The sequence below is a fragment of the Pristiophorus japonicus genome, chromosome 1 (genome assembly GCF_044704955.1).
Source record: "Pristiophorus japonicus isolate sPriJap1 chromosome 1, sPriJap1.hap1, whole genome shotgun sequence".
NCBI lineage: Eukaryota > Metazoa > Chordata > Chondrichthyes > Pristiophoridae > Pristiophorus > Pristiophorus japonicus.
Window position 1 is genome coordinate 494,160,841 of NC_091977.1, and position 17,836 is coordinate 494,178,676.

The window sequence follows — 17,836 nt, forward strand, 5'->3', positions numbered from 1 at the left end:
TCAGATAGAGGGCGAGAAAGTTGGATGTCAAACCAGCGTACTAAGCTTAAATAAAGCAGACTACAAAGGTATGAGGGAAGAGTTGGCTAAAGTGGACTGGGAAAATAGATTAAAGAGTAGAACGGTTGAGGAACAGTAGCGTACATTTAAGGAGATATTTCATAACTCTCAAGAAAAATATATTCCAGTGAGGAAAGGGTGTAAAAGAAAAGAGAGCCATCCGTGGCTAACTGAAGAAATAAAGGACGGTATCCAATTAAAAACAAGGCCAAATCTAGTGGGGGACAAAAGATTGGGAAGCTTTTAAAAGCCAGCAAAGAATGACTAAAAAAATGATTAAGAAAGGGAAAAAAGACTATGAAAGTAAACTAACACAAAATATAAAAACAGAAAGCAAGAGTTTCTGCAGATATATCAAAAGGAAAAGAGTGGCTAAAGTAAATGTTGGTCCCTTAGAGGACGAGACCGGAGAATTAGTGATGGGGAACATGAAGATGGCGGAAACTCTGAACAAATATTTTGTATCAGTCTTTACGGTAGAGGACACTAAAAATATCCCAATAATGAATAGTCAAGGGGCTAGTGGGGGAGGAACTTAACACAATCACAATCACTAAGGAGGTGGTACTCAGTAAGATAATGGGACCAAAGGCAGATAACTCCTCCAGACCTGATGACTTGCATCCTAGGGTCTTAAGAGAAGTAGCGACAGGGGTAGTGGATTCATTGGTTGTAATTTACCAAAATTCCCTGGATTCTGGGGAGGTCCCAGCAGATTGAAAAACTGCAAATGTAACACCCCTATTTAAAAAAGGAGGCAGACAAAAAGCAGGAAACTATAGACCAGTTAGTCTAACATCTGTGGTTGGGAAAATTGGAGTCCATTATTAAAGAAGCAGTAGCAGGACATTTAGAAAAGCATCATTCAGTCAGGCAGAGTCAGCATGGATTTATAAAGGGGAAGTCATGTTTGACAAATTTGCTGGAATTCTTTGAGGATGTAATGAACAGGGTGGATAAGTGGGAACCAGTGGATGTGGTGTATTTGGACTTCCAGAAGGCATTTGACAAGCTGCCACATTAAAAAGTTACTGCACAAATTAAAAGTTAATGGGGTTGGGGGCAATATATTAGCATGGATAGAGGATTGGCTAACTTACAGAAAACAGAGAGTCAGGATAAATGGTTCATTCTCAGGTTGGCAATCAGTAACTAGTGGGGTGCCGCAGGGACACCAACTATTTACAATCTATATTAACGACTTGGATGAAGGGACCGAGTGTAACGTAGCCAAGTTTGCTGAGATACAAAGATGGGAGGAAAAGCAATGTGTGAGGAGGACACAAAAAATCTGCAAAAGGACATAGACAGGCTAAGTGAGTGGGCAAAAATTTGGCAGATGGAGTATAATGTTGGAAAATGTGAGGTTATGCACTTTGGCAGAAAAAAAAAATCGAAGAGCAAGTTATCATTTAAATGGAGAAAATTTGCAAAGTGCTGCAGTACAGCAGGACCTGGAGGTCCTGGTGCATGAAACACAAACGTTTAGTATGCAGGTACAGCAAGTGATCAGGAAAGCCAATGTAATCTTGGCCTTTATTGCAAAAGGGGATGGAGTATAAAAGCAGGGAAGTCTTGCTACAGTTATACAGGGTATTGGTGAGGATGCTTAGTGCAAGGCCCATGCTTTTGTACGCCTCAGTGAAGATGTTGACGATGACTTGGCCTTTTCCTTCAACGACTGTCTGTCCCACCTGTGACAGAGACTGTAATTCTCGTATTGAACTGTTCAGTCACCTAAGAACTCACTTTTAAAGTGGAATCAAGTCTTCCTCGACTTCAAGGGACTGCCTATGATGATGATGATGATGATGATTGGTGAGGCCACACTTGGAATATTTCCATATTTACAAAAGGATATACTTGCTTTGGAGGCAGTTCAGAGAAGGTTCACGAGGTTGATTTCAGAGATAAGAGGGTTGACATGAGGAAAGGTTGAGTAGGTTGGGCCTGTACTCATTGTATTCAGAAGAATGAGAGGTGATCTTATCGAAACGTATAAGATTATGAGGGGGCTTGACAAGGTGGATGTAGAGAGGATGTTTCCACTGATGGGGAGACTAGAACTAGGGGGCATAATCTTGGAATAAGGGCCGCCCATTTAAAACTGAGACGAGGAGGAATTTGTAAATCTGTGGAATTCGCTGCCTCAGAGAGCTGTGGAAGTTGGTCATTGAATAAATTTAAGACAGAGATAGACAGTTTTTTAACCGAAAAGGGGATAAGGGGCTATGGGGAGTGGGCAGGGAAGTGGACCTGAGTCCATGATTGGATCAGCCATGATTGTATTGAATGGCGGAGCAGGCTCGAGAGACCTTTTGGCCTACTCCTGCTCCTATTTCTTATGTTCTTATGGCACCATCCATCGTGTTGAGTGGCACTACCACTATGCTAAATGGTCTACAGGGCTGTTGTAATACCTGCCCTCCTGCATGGCTCAGAAACATGGACCAAGTACAGTAGACACCTCAAGTCGCTGGAGAAATACCACCAACGATGTCTCCGCAAGATCCTACAAATCCCCTGGGAGGACAGACGCACCAACATTAGCGTCCTCGACCAGGCCAACATCCCCTGCATCGAAGCACTGACCACACTTGATCAGCTCCACTGGGCAGGCCACAAAGTTCGCACGCCAGACACGAGGTTCCCAAAGCAAGCGCTCTACTCGGAACTCCTTCACGGCAAACGAGCCAAAGGTGGCCAGCGGAAACGTCACAAGGAAACCCTCAAAGCGTCCCTGATAAAGTGCAACATCCCCACTGACACCTGGGAGACCCTGGCCAAAGACCGCCCTAAGTGGAGAAACGCATCCGGGAGGGCGCTGAGCACCTCGAGTCTCGTCGCCGAGCGCATGCAGAAATCAAGCGCAGGCAGCGGAAAGAGCGTGTGGCAAACCAGTCCCACCCACCCCTTCCCTCAACGACGATCTGCCCCACCTGCGACAGAGACTGTGGTCCTAGTATTGGACTGTACAGCCACCTAAGCACTCATATTAAGAGTGGAAGCAAGTCTTCCTCGATTCCGAGGGACTGCCTATGTTGATGATGATGATGAAATGGAATAGATTCAGAACAGATCTAGCAGTTCAAAACTGAGCATCCATGAGGCGCTGTGGGCTAGAAGCAGCAGCAGAATTGAATTCCAACACAATCTGTAACCTCATGGCCGGCATATCCCTCACTCTACAATTACCATTAAGCCAGGGGACAAACCCTGGTTCATTGAAGAGTGTAGAAGAGCATTCCAGGAGCAGCACCAGACATTCCTAAAACTGAGGTTCCAACCTGGGGAAGTTGCAACAGGACTACATGCATGCTAAAAGTGGAAGTAGCATGCTATAGACAAGGCTAAGCAATTACACAACCGACGGATCAGATTAAAGCTCTGTAGTCCTGCCACATCCAGTCGTGAATGGTGGTGGACCATTAAACAACTAACCGGAGGAGGAGCCTCCATGAATAGCCCCATTCTCAATGCAAAAGACACGGCTGAAGCATTTACTATCATCTTCAGCCAGAATTGCCGAGTGTATGATCCATATCGGCCTCCTCCTGATGTCTCCATCATCACAGAAGCCAGTCTTCAGCCAATTCGATTCACTCCACGTGATATTAAGAAACGCTGAGCGCACTGGATACAGCAAAGGCTATGGACCCCGACAACATCCCGGCTGTTGTACTGAAGACTTGTGCTCCAGAACTAGCCGCACCTCTAGCCAAGCTGTTGCAGTATAGCTACAACACTGGCACCTATCCGACAATGTGGAAAACTGCTCAGGTATGTACTGTCCACAAAAAGCAGGACAAATTTAATCCGACCAATTACTAACCCATCAGTCTACTCTCAATCATCAGCAAAGTGATGGAAGATGTCGTCAACAGTGCTATCAAGCGGCTCATACTCACCAATAACCTGATGCCTCGTTTGGGTTCCGCCAGGACCACTTGGCTCCAGACCTCATTACAGCCTTGGTCCAAATATGAACAAAAGAGCTAAATTCCAGAGGTGTGGTGAGAGTGACTGCCCTTGACATCAAGGCAGCATTTGACCGAGTGTGGCACTTTTGTAAAACTGAAGTCAATGGGAATCAGGGAGAAAATTCTCCACTGGCTGGAATCATACCGAACATAATGGAAGATGGTTGTGGTGGTTGGAGATCAATCATCACAGGACATCGCTGCAAGAGTTCCTCAGGGCAGTGTCCTAGGCCCAACCATCTTCAGATGCTTCATCAATGACCTTCCTTCCATCACAAGGTCAGAAGTGGGATGTTTGCTAATGACTGCACAGTGTTCAGTGCCATTTCCAACTCCTCAGATAATGGAGCAGTCTATGCCCGCATGCAGCAAGACCTGGACGACATTCAGGCTTGGGCTGATAAGTGGCAAGTAACATTCGCACCACACAAGTGCCAGGCAAGGACTATCTCCAACAAGCGAGAGTCTAACCAATGCCCCATGACATTCAACGGCATTACCATCGCCGAATCCCCCACCATCAATATCCTGGGGGTCACCATTGACCAGAAACCTAACTGGAACAGCCACATAAATACTGTGGCAACAAGAGCAGGTCACAGGTGAGTGTCTCACCTCCTGACTCCACAAAGCCTTTCCACCATCTACAAGACACAAGTCAGGAGTATGATGGAATCATCTTCATTTGCCTGAATGAGTGCAGCTCTAACAACACTCAAGAAGCTCGACCCTATCCAGGACAAAGCAGCCCGCTTGATTGGCATCCCATCCATCATCTTAAACATTCCCTCTCTCCATCACTGACGTACCGTGGCTGCAGTGTGTACCATCTACAAGATGTACTGCAGCAACTCCCCACGGCAGCACTTCCCAAACCCACGACCTCCACCACCTAGAAGGACAAGAACAGTAAGCGCTTGGGTACACCACCACTCCACGTACCCCTCCAAGTCACACACCAACCTGACTTGGAAGTATATCACCAGTCCTTGATCATCGCTGGGTCAAAATCCTTGAACTGTGGGAGTACCTTCACCACACGGACTGCAGCGGTTTAAGGCGGCGGCTCACCACCATTTTCTCAAGGGCAATTAGGGATGGGCAATAAATGCTGGCCTTGCCAGCGACACCTACATCCCACGAATGAATTTTTAAAAAGTGCCCTACGGATGCGCGAAATCCCTGAACTTGCGATCTGTCAATTCTCTTGACAGATCATCTGCATCCCTGGGAAAAGGGCCTCCGCGGGCACAGAGTTAACTTCTGCCGAGCGAATGCCTGTGAAAGGCCTGCTTTTACCAAAGTAAGAGTTTAAAAAAAACAGAAAAGTAATTTTTTTAACCATTCGTTTAAACATTAAAACACATGTACAATAAAGGGAAGTTTATTTTTAGCCCCTTTAAAACATTTTGTTTTAAGTGTTTAATTATATTGTATTTTAATTCATTTTAAATGTGTAATTTTAAAATTTTTTGTTATGCTAAATGTATTTTTATACGATCCCTATTCATGCTTATGGGCGTTCCGGAATCCCTATAAGCATGAATGGGGATCCTCTTCTTTAATTGGTTGGGCCAGCCCACATGACCCCAGGGGCGCTTGCGAGGCCTATGTGAATAGAGGCCCAGGAGCGCAAGTCTCCGTGGATCCTGAGGTAGAAGGTAAGTTAGTAGATTTTTGCTGGTCGGAGGCTTCCGCCCGCAAATTCAGGCTTGTTAACTCTGTTTCTCTCTCCATAGATGCTGCCTTCTCCTGCTGAGTATTATCAGCATTTTCTACCATCATGGTCTATACGGGTTTGCTTAACCAGTTTATATTTGTACCCTAAAACTTAAATATACCTGTGACATATTAGAAAGCTGTGAAACTCTACAGTACTGAATAAGTTCAAATATTTGCATCAAAGACTCCACTGATGCATTGTAACAGAGGCTTTCAGTGCAGCAACAGCTCAGATACAATTATAGACTATGTTAATCTCAGGTAAGTCAAAAGTTTAAATGCTACAATTGGCCCCAGCATCCTTGCCTTAAGGAGAGAAATAAAAAAGATTAGCCAGACTTTGTGTTCTTCATTGCTATATAATAATTTCATGTATTTCTGCTCGAGTATTGGGGCTAGAATAGAATTGGGCCATATATAACGCCTCTGCAGACTGTGTAGGATCACACATTCATGGTCACTCATGTGTGCTACTGCCACCTGTCACGTCTCCACGGACAACTTGCACATTTGAGGTAGCATGAATATCAGGTTGTTTGCCTCAGTGGCAGCGGTCCAAAGGCAAGTTTCAGGAGAGGAATGGGGGGGGGGGGGGGGCGGGGAGGGATCGCAATTCAATTTCTTTGAGGGAACATCATCATCATCATAGGCAGCCTCGCGAAGCGAGGATGACTTGCTTCCACGCTAAAAAGGGACGAGTTCACAGGTGTTTCAATGAAGGACCTAATTGTCCAGATCCCGAAACTACATCTTGAAGAGTGGAAGATGCCTGTGCGTGCCTGTGCCTGTAAGGGGACATAAAACAAGCATTAGGCCCGATTTACATATTTAATGGGCCCAATGCCTGTTTCAGGCAGCAACAATCGTCTGACCCAATTTCGGCTTGGACGTCTTGAAAGTGCCCTAGGGGCGCAAGACGTTATCCCTGAAATTGGGCATCGTAACACCCATTTTTCATCCATAAAACGGGCACTACAAGGTCCAAAATACTGTTTCTCGCATGTCAAGAGAAGATTTCCAAAATAGCTTTAAAATAGTTACAATTGAATCATTTAAGCTGTTTCTCAAAGGGGTATGTGAAATTGTGGAGTCTCCTATTTCACCCTCCATGCCCCATAAACAAACACAATGTACAAAATCAAATCATATTTAGCAGAAAAATAAAACTGCATCGCTAAATTTATAAGTAAAGCATTAAACCCAGTGTAATGTCTGGTGATAAATAAGTATTACCATCTTCTGCTTCGTCTTCACCATCGTCCTTCAGTACAACAAAGCAACGATGTTTCCGCAGCTGTCTCCTGTTCGAAAATTTCCGACTGCACTTCCTGCAGTCCAAACAATCAGACTCCTCCAGTTCCTCCTCTTCTTGATCAAATTTACTCTCTGAACTCAGATTGCAATTACCAGCATCGCCAGGCTCCTCTGCTTCAGTGTAGAATTTCTTCTTTGAACCTTTGGGTCGTCCCCTCTTCCTCTTCACAGCTACTGTCGCTAAATTAAAATAGAGTTATGAGACAGAACAGTCAGAATTGTCCAGGATAACTTAAACTGTGGCTAATTTTTTGTGTACTATAATGAACGGGGATGCAACAGCACCTTAAGAACATTTTGAACTTAAGAAGATAAGAAATAGGAAGAGTAGACCATTCAGCCTTTCAAGCCTGCTCGGCCATTCAATAAGAACATGGTTGTTCTTCTCCCTCAACTTCACTTTCCCACAGTATCCCTATATTCCTCGATTCTCTTAATATCCAAAAATCTATGCCTTGAATATACAGCTCAGCATCCACAGCCCTCTGGTGTAGAGAATTCCAAAGATTCACAACCCTTTGAGTGAAGAAATTTCTCCTCATCTCAGACCTAAATGGCCAACCCCTTATTCTGAGACTGTGACCCCTAGTTCTAGATTCCCCAGTCAGGGGAAACATCCTCCCAGCATCCAACCGGTCAAGCCCCAAGAATTGTATATGCTTCAAGGAGATCACCCCTCATTCTTCAAAATTCTACGCAATATAGGCCTTGTCTCTTCAATCTCTCCTCATAGGACAATCTATCCATCCTGGAAATTAGTCTGGTGAACCTTCGTTGCACTCCCTCTATAGCAAGTATATCCTTCCTTGGGTAAGGAGACCAAAATTGTACATAGTATTCCAGGTGTGGTCTCACCAAAGCCCTATAAAATTGCAGTGACTTATTTACTCTTATACTCTACATCTTTGTAATAAAGGCTAATATACCATTTGCTTTCCTAATTGATTGTTAATTTTCAGTGATTTGTGTACAAAGACACCAAGATCCCTCTGAATACCAATATTTCCCAATCTCTGACAATGTAAAAAATATTCTGCTTTTCTATTTTTCCTACCAAAGTGGATAACTTCATATTTCTCCACATTATATTCCATCTTGCCCACTCACTGAACCTGTCTATGTGCCCTTGAAGCTTCTTTGTATCCTCCTCACAACTTACTTTCTCATCTCATCATAGGCAGTCCCTCGGGGTCGAGGAAGACTTGCTTCCACTCTTAGCATGAGTTCTTAGGTGGCTGTACAGTCCAATATGAGAACCACAGTCTCTGTCCCACCTGTGACAGATAGTCGTTGAGGGAAAAGATGGGCAGGGAGCCTGGTTTGCCGCACGCTCCTTCCGCTGCCTGCGCATCTAGCTTTGTATCGTCAGCAAACTTGGATATACAGGTATTGCACTCGGTCTCCTCATCAAGGTCATTGATATAGATTGTAAATAGCTGAGCCCCAAGCACTGATCTTTGCTGTATCCCACTAGCTACGGCCTGCTAACCCGAAAATGGCCAATTTATTCTTACTCTCTCTTTTCCGTCCATTAACCAATCCTCAATCCATGCTAATACATTACCCCCAATCCCATGAGCTCTAATTCAAAGTAATAACCGCTTGTGTGGACCTTATTGAATGCTTTCTGAAATACACTGCATCCACTGATTCCCCCTTATCTACCCTAGCTATATCATCAAAAATCTCATTAGATATTAGGTCTTTTGAGTATATTTTAGGTGGAGGTAGACAGATTTTTGAATGATAAGGGAGTTAAGGGTTATGTGGAGCGGGGGGGGGAAGTGTAGTTGAGGCCAGGATCAGATCAGCCATGATCTTATTGAATGGCGGAGCAAGCTCGAGGGGCCAAATGGCCTTCGCCTGCTCCTATTTCTTATGTTCAAACACGATTTTCCTTTCATAAATCAGTGTTGACTCTGTCCAATTATAATATGATTTCCAAGTGCCCCGTTACCACGTTCCTAATAATAGATTCAAGCATTTTCCTTATTACTGGTATCAGGCTTACTGATCTGCAGTTTCCGGTTTTCCATTTCCTTTCTTTCTTGAATAGCGAGATTACATTTGCTATCTTCCAATCCACAGGGGACTGTACTAGAAGATCAAAAACAATGAATCTGCCATCTCTATAGCCACCCCTTTTAAATCCCGAGGATGTAGGCCATCAGGTCCAGGGGATGTGTCAGCTTTTGGTTCCATTAATTTGGGGATCTAATTCTATACTAAAACTAATTTCTTTAAGTTCTTCGTTCTCACTAGACCCTTGGTTCCCCACTATTTCCAGAATGTTTTCTGTGTCTTCTTCCATGAAGACAGATACAAAGTATTTGTTTAATATCTGTTATTTCCTTATTCCCCATTATAATTTCTCCTGTCTCTGCCTGTAAAGGACTCATATTTACTTTTACTAATCTCTTCCTTTTTATATACCTATAGAAGCTTTTACAATCTGTTTTTATGTCTCTTGCTAGTTTACTCTCATATTCTATTTTTTCTTCATTCATTTCTTGGTCCTTCTTTTCTGAATTCTAAAATCGTCCCAATCTTCAGGCTTACTACTCTTTTTGGCAACATTATTAACCTCTCCTGTAAACTAATACTATCTTTAACTTCTCGTTAGCCACGGTTGGACCATTTCTCCTGTGGGGCTTTTATTCCTTAAGGGAATGTACAATTGTTGTGAACTATGGATTATTTCTTTAAATGGTTGCCATTGCTTATCTATCATCATGGCCCTGAAATTCCAATGTCCTGGGTCCGTACGAAGTTGCTACGGACCCGGGAAGGCATCGGAAAAGCCGGGTTTCAACGCGCAATGTGCATGTGTTGAAAACCGGCTTTTCCGATCGGTCAAGTTTCTGGCTTGACAGATCATCCGCAGATCGGGAGAGAGGACACTTGCAGGGCAAGATTTCCGATATTTACAAATATCTTGCCCTGCAAATGTCCTTTAAAATCTTGCACCTGAAAAAGCAGGCGTATAACCTACTTTTATAGGCGCAAGTGTTTAAAAATACTTAAACATTTTAAAATAAAGTTATAAAAACACATTTTATTTTTAAAAACCCTCCCCACTACAGTAAGTCTATTTTAAAGCCTAATTAAAAAAAAATTTTAAAAGTCGAGAAAATATTTTTTTATAAGAACTTTAATTTATATGAATGTTAAATATGTAGTTTATTTTCTACTTTTTATTGTGTTTTGGGTGTTTGGGGAGGATTTCTCATTCATAGTAATAGGAGTTCCTATTATAGGCTGCTGTCTCCAGCTCCCGGCCTGCGCACGTCCCCACCTGCACGCGCTGCAACGTGCAGTCACCAGAGGCCTCAGGCACGGAAGTTCGAATGGGCGCAGCAGCAACAGGCAAGTGCGCATCTTTTTTCCCTATTTCACTCGTTTGCCCGCGGGAAGACCTCAATCGGAATTTCAGGCCCCATATCTTTTATCTCGTTTCCCAACCTACCTTAGCCAACTCACCTCTCAAACATGCTTTGTTTGCTTCGTCAGATTTAAGGCCCTCATTTTGGATTTACCTAAATCACTCTGAAACTCCACATAAAATTCTATCATATTATGATCACGCTCCCCAGAGGCTCCTTTACTACAAGGTTATTAATTAACCCCGTCTCATTTCACAATACTAGATTTAAAATAGCCTGTTCCCTAGTTTGTTCCTCAATATACTGATCTAGAAAACTATTAGCTCCACGCAAAGTGATTCTATACCTTATTTTTCCAAGCTAAGATCCTTTCTCTTTACTGTCTTTATCCACTCCTTTATTATCAGGGCTTCCCTCCACACCCCATCCCACCCCCCCTCAACTTTTCCATTCTGCCTAACTCTTCTAAAAGTCAAGTAATCTGGAATATTGTGCTAGACTTTCTTATGAGCCCCTCAACGCCTGATTGCCCGTTCAGAAAAACCGCTAACGTTTGGTGAGTAATGCTGGAGAGAATTTCCACTTTTATGTTTAAACTAATTAAAATAATCGCCTGGCGAGAAAATGGGCGTTGCACCTTAATTGTTGGTGGTTTTCTTGGCGGTTAAAGGGAAATGGGCGGTTCTTACCGGAATGGATGGTAAGTATTTAAAATTTAGTCTGAGGCTGCGGTTGGGCCTAGGGAGGGGGGGAGGAAACTTTATTTTTTTAAATTTCAATTAAAAAAAATGTAAAAAGCATTCCCAAGACACTTTTACACATAATCACAGTTTTAAAATTTAAAAAAAATGAAGAACCTTTAACTTACCTTTCTTTGCACAGTACTCACCTACCGCCTTGTTCAAGCAGCTTTTACAGGGCGGTTCCCTCGGTGATCTGGATGGCTTCCGTTGAGGCCAAACTTATGCCCTGGCGATTTTTTTTGGTGTTGCACGTCAGTGGTTTGGTCCCGGCGGGCGTGTTCAGGTGTGGGCGATACCATTAAAAAACTAAGGGTGAAACTTTCGCCAGGCAGAAAAATAGCTGTACCGCCGAGAAATTCGCTGAGAACACGCCAAAATGATAGGAAAATCTAGCCCTTAGTTCCCAACCTTGGTCACTCTGTCATCACGTCTCCGTAATGGCTATTAGATCAAACACATTCATTTAGATCAGTGCTATTAATTCATCTATTTTGTTGAGAATGCTTCGTCATTCAGATGAAGCCTTTAGCCTTAACTGTTTTCTATTTTTCCTTGTTGTCACCTTAGTCATTGATGCCCTATTATCTTCGTTAAGTTCTTTGTCCCTTACTGACCCACTCTGCTTATTTTTACCCACATCACTACTCTGTTCGATAGCCTTGACATTTCACTTACTGTTTTTGAATTTACCCTTTCCTGAATTCTAGCACCCGCCCCTTCATTAGTTAAAAGCCCTATCTACCACCCTAGTTATTTGACTTGCCAGGGCAATGATCCCAGCCTGGTTTAAGTGGAGCCCTTCCTAACAGAACAGCTCCCTCTTTCCCCAGTGCCCAATGAATTGAAACTCCTCCGACACCACTCTCAGCCACGCATTTAACCTTTTGATCTGCTTGTCCCTATGTCAATTTGCACATAATCTCTGGATTGTTACCTGAGCTATTACCCGTGAGGTTCTGCATTTTAAATGCGACCCGAGCTCCTCAAACACGCTCAGCAGAACCTCATTCCTAGTTCTTCATATGTCGTTCATTCCTACGTGAACTATGACAACTGGATCCTCCCCCTCCAAGCCACGAGGAGATATCTTTAACCCTGGAACGAGGCAGACAACACAGCCTTCGGGACTCCCGGTCCGGGCTGCAGAGAGCAGTATCTATTCCCCTGAATATACTGTCCGCTACCACTACAACATCGCTTTTCACTCCCCACACTTGAATGACTTTCTGTACCATGGTGATGTGGTCAGTTTGCTCATCTACTCGGCAGACTTCACCCTCATCCACACAGGCAGCAAGAACCTCGTACCTGTTAGTTATGGGAAAAAACCGAGGCTCCTCCAGCACTGCACCTGGGTCCCCTGACCTGCCTGAGTGCAGTGACACCACCCTGTATCTGACCACTAACCTGACCTGTACCACTACCTAACCTAAGGGGTGTGACTGCCACCTGGATCAAATTGCCCAGGTAACTCTCCCTGATGCCCCGTAATGACTGCACCTCAGACTCCAGCTCAACAAATCGAAGCTGAAGTTCTTCAAGATGCAGACACTTATTGCAGACGTGGTCGGCCGGGACTGTGGTGATCTCCATAAATTTCCACATGCTGCAGTTGTGGCATACCACCTGCACTGCTATCCCTTGTTGTATTTATTTATTTATTTATTTATTTATAATTAATTAAAGTTTATGTATTTAATTAACTTAGCTTATAGTTTAATGTTTTAACTAATTACTTGATCTAGTTTGAGTTATAGGTAGATGAAATTAAATATTTACCTTTAACACAAACCACTACCAGTATTGGAGGCGAAAGCAACACCTCCTTTTATAAGATCAGAAATAGGAACAGGAGTAGGCCATACGACCCCTCGAGCCTGCTCCGCCATTCAATACGATCATGGCTGATCTGATCATGGACTCGGCTCCACTTCCCTGCCTGCTCCTCATAACCCCTTATTGATTAATTCTGTTTCTGGTCTATTTCTGTCTTAAATTTATTCAATGTCCCAGCTTCCACAGCTCTCTGAGGCAGCGAATTCCACAGATTCACAACCCTCTGAAAGAAGAAATTTCTCCTCATTTCTGTTTTAAATGTGCGACACCTTATTCTAAGATCGTGCCCTCTAGTTCGAGTCTCCCCATCAGTGGAAACATCCTCTCTGCATCCACCCTGTCAAGCCCCCTCATAATCTTATACGTCTCGATAAGATCACCTCTCATTCTTCTGAATTCCAATGAGTAGAGGCCCAATCTACTCAACCTTTCTTCATAAGTCAACCCCCTCAACCACGGAATCAACCTAGTGAACATTCTCTGAACTGCTTCCAAAGCAAGTAAATACTTTCATAAATATAGAAACCAAAACTGCACACAGTATTCCAGGTGTGGCCTCACCAATACCTTAGATAGCTCTTGTAAGACTTCCCTGCTTTTATACGCCATCTCCTTTGCAATAAAGGCCAAGATACCATTGGCCTTCCTGATCACTTGCTGTAACTGCATACTATCCTTTTGTGCTTCATGCACAAGTACCCCCAGGTCCCACTGTACTGTGGCACTTTGCAATCTTTCTCCATTTAAATAATAACTTGCTCTTTGATTTTTTTCTGCCAAAGTGCATGACCTCACGCTTTCCAACATTATACTCCATCTGCCAAATTTTTGCCCACTCACTTAGCCTGTCTACGTCCCTTTGCAGATGTTTTGTGTCCTCCTCACTCATTGCTTTTCCTCCTATCTTTGTATCGTCAGCAAACTTCGCTACATTACGCTCAGTCCCTTCTTCCAAGTCGTTAATATAGATTGTAAATAGTTGGGGTCCCAACACTGAGCTCTGCGGCACCCCACTAGTTACCGGTTGTCAACCAGCGAATGAACCATTTATCCTGACTCTCTGTTCTCTGTTAGTTAGCCAATCCTCTATCCATGCTAATATATTATCCCCAACCCCGTGAACTTTTATCTTGTGCAGTAACCTTTTATGTGGCACCTTGTCAAATGCCTTCTGGAAGTCCATATACACCACATCCACTGGTTCCCCTTTATCCACCCTGTTCGTTACATCCTCAAAGAACTCCAGCAAAATTGTCAAACGTGATTTCCTCTTCATAAATCCATGCTGACTCTGCCTGACTGAATTTTGATTTTCCAAATGTCCTGCTACTGCTTCTTTAATAATGGACTCCAACATTTTCCCAACCTCAGATGTTAGGCTAACTGGTCTATAATTTTCCGCTTTTTGTCTGCCTCCTTTTTTAAATAGGGGCGTTAAATTTGCAGTTTTCCAATCTGCTGCGACCTCCCCAGAATCCAGGGAATTTTGGTAAATTACAACCAATGCATCCACAATCCCTGCCGCTTCTTCTCTTAAGATCATTGGATGCAAGCCATTAGGTCCAGGGGATTTATCTGCCTTTAGTCCCATTATCTTACTGAGTACCACCTCCTTTGTGATTGTGATTGTGTTAAGTTCCTCCCCCACTATAGCCCCGAGACTATCCACTGTCGGAATATTGATCGTGTCCTCTACCGTAAAGACTGATACAAATATATGTTCAGAGTTTCTGCCATCTCCATGTTCCCCATTACTAATTCCCCAGTCTTGTCTTCTCAGGGACCAATATTTACTTTAGCCACCCTTTTCCTTTTTATATACCTATATAAACTTTTGCTATCTGTTTTTATATTTTGCGCTAGTTTACTTTCATAGTCTATCTTCCCTTTCTTAATCATTTCTTTAGTCGATCTTTGCTGGCTTTTAAAAGTTTCCCAGTCTTCTGTCCTCCCACTAGTTTTGGCCACTTTGTACGCCCTTGTTTTTGGATACTGTCCTTTATTTCTTTAGTTAGCCATGGATGGCCATCTTTTCTCTTACCCCCTTTCCCTCTACACCGAATTCCCACTCTCCAAATTCCCAACTTTTACACTCTGTTTAAACACACGCGGTTTAATACCACTCTGTGCAGAACAGATGGGATAATAGAGGTACAAGTTGAACTTATTAGTCCCGATTTTAACTCGGGGGAGGATCGGAGTGCAAGAGTCGATGTGGGTGTGAAACCATCTGGCATCCCGGGATTTTAACTCCCAGGTCTCATTTGAAACATAGAAAAATAGGTGCAGTAGTAGGCCATTAGGCCCTTCGAGTCTGCTATTCAATAAGATCATGGCTGATCATTCCTTCAGTACCCCTTTCCTGCTTTCTCTCCATAAACCTTGATCTCCTTAACTGTAAGAGCCATATCTAACTCCCTCTTGAATATATCCAGTGAACTGGCATCAACAACTCTCTGCAGCAGGGAATTCCACAGGTTAACAACTCTGAGTGAAGAAGTTTCTCCTCATCTCAATCCTAAATGGCCTACCCCTTATCCTAAGACTATGTCCCCTGGACTTCCCCAACATCGGGAACGTTCTTCCCGCATCTAACCTGTCCAGTCCCGTCAGAATCTTATATGTTTCTATGAGATCCCCTCTCATCCTTCTAAACTCCAGTGAATAAAGGCCCAGTTGATCCAGTCTCTCCTCATATGACAGCCCAGCCATCCCTGGAATCAGTCTGGTGAACCTTCGCTGCACTCCCTCAATAGCAAGAACATCCTTCCTCAGATTAGGAGACCAAAACTGAACACAATATTCCAGGTGATGCCTCACGAAGGCCCTGTACAACTGCAGTAAGACCTCCCTGCTTCTATATTCAAATCCCCTAGCTATGAAGGCCAACATACCATTTGCCTTCTTTACCGCCTGCTGTACCTGCGTGCCCACTTTCAGTGACTGATGAACCATGACACCCAGGTCTCGTTGCACCTCCCCTTTTCCTAGTCTGCCGCCATTCAGATAATATTCTGCCTTCGTGTTTTTGCCACCAAAATGGATAACCTCACATTTATCCACATTAGACTGCATCTGCCATGCATTTGCCCATTCACCTAGTCACCCTGCAGCCTCTTAGTGTCCTCCTCACAGCTCACAACGCCACCCAGTTTAGTGTCATCTGCAAACTTGGAGATATTACACTCTATTCCTTCATCCAAATCGTTAATGTACATTGTAAAGAGCTGGGGTCCCAGCACTGAGCCCTGCGGCACTCCACTAGTCACTGCCTGCCATTCTGAAAAGGACCCGTTTATCCCGACTCTCTGCTTCCTGTCTGCCAACCAGTTCCCTATCCACGTCAATATATTACCCCCAATACTATGTGCTTTGATTTTGCACAACAATCTCTTTTGCAGGACCTTGTCAAAAGCCTTTTGAAAGTCTAAATACGTCACATCCACTGGTTCTCCCTTGTCCACTCTGCTAGTTACATAGAAACATAGAAACATAGAAAATAGGTGCAGGAGCAGGCCATTCAGCCCTTCTAGCCTGCACCGCCATTCAATGAGTTCATGGCTGAACATGCAACTTCAGTACCCACTTCCTGCTTTCACGCCATACCCCTTGATCCCCCGAGTAGTAAGGACTTCATCTAACTCCCTTTTGAATATATTTAGTGAATTGGCCTCAACTACTTTCTGTGGTAGAGAATTCCACAGGTTCACCACTCTCTGGGTGAAGAAGTTTCTCCTTATCTCGGTCCTAAATGGCTTACCCCTTATCCTTAGACTGTGACCTCTGGTTCTGGACTTCCCCAACATTGGGAACATTCTTCCTGCATCCAACCTGTCCAAGCCCGTCAGAATTTTAAACGTTTCTATGAGGTCCCCTCTCACTCTTCTGAACTCCAGTGAATACAATCCCAGTTGATCCAGTCTTTCTTGATAGGTCAGTCCCACCATCCCGGGAATCAGTCTGGTGAATCTTCGCTGCACTCCCTCAATAGTAAGAATGTCCTTCCTCAAGTTAGGAGACCAAAACTGTACACAATACTCCAGGTGTGGCCTCACCAAGGCCCTGTACAACTGTAGCAACACCTCCCTGCCCCTGTACTCAAATCCCCTCGCTATGAAGGCCAACATGCCATTTGCTTTCTTAACCGCCTGCTGCACCTGCATGCCAACCTTCAATGACTGATGTACCATGACACCCAGGTCTCGTTGCACCTTCCCTTTTCCTAATCTGTCACCATTCAGATAATAGTCTGTCTCTCTGTTTTTACCACCAAAGTGGATAACCTCACATTTATCCACATTATACTTCATCTGCCACGCATTTGCCCACTCACCTAACCTATCCAAGTCACTCTGCAGCCTCATAGCATCCTCCTCGCAGCTCACACTGCCACCCAACTTAGTGTCATCCGCAAATTTGGAGATACTACATTTAATCCCCTCGTCTAAATCATTAATGTACAATGTAAACAACTGGGGCCCCAGCACAGAACCCTGCGGTACCCCACTAGTCACTGCCTGCCATTCCGAAAAGTACCCATTTACTCCTACTCTTTGCTTCCTGTCTGACAACCTGTTCTCAATCCACGTCAGCACACTACCCCCAATCCCATGTGCTTTAACTTTGCACATTAATCTCCTGTGTGGGACCTTGTCGAAAGCCTTCTGAAAGTCCAAATATACCACATCAACTGGTACTCTTTTGTCCACTTTATTGGAAACATCCTCAAAAAATTCCAGAAGATTTGTCAAGCATGATTTCCCTTTCACAAATCCATGCTGACTTGGACCTATCATGT

The 17,836-nt window shown here is 43.8% G+C and overlaps 1 protein-coding gene across 4 annotated transcripts in view; it reads right to left on the reverse strand.

Moving 5' to 3' along the window:
- zfat (zinc finger and AT hook domain containing) overlaps positions 1-17,836 on the reverse strand; it is a 187,885-nt gene that overhangs the window by 148,427 nt on the left and 21,622 nt on the right. For all 4 annotated transcript variants that reach the window (XM_070895392.1, XM_070895402.1, XM_070895412.1 and 1 more), the window contains one exon: positions 6,996-7,256. In XM_070895392.1, the coding sequence (XP_070751493.1) occupies positions 6,996-7,256 (261 nt within the window). The remainder of the gene's footprint in view (positions 1-6,995; positions 7,257-17,836) is intronic.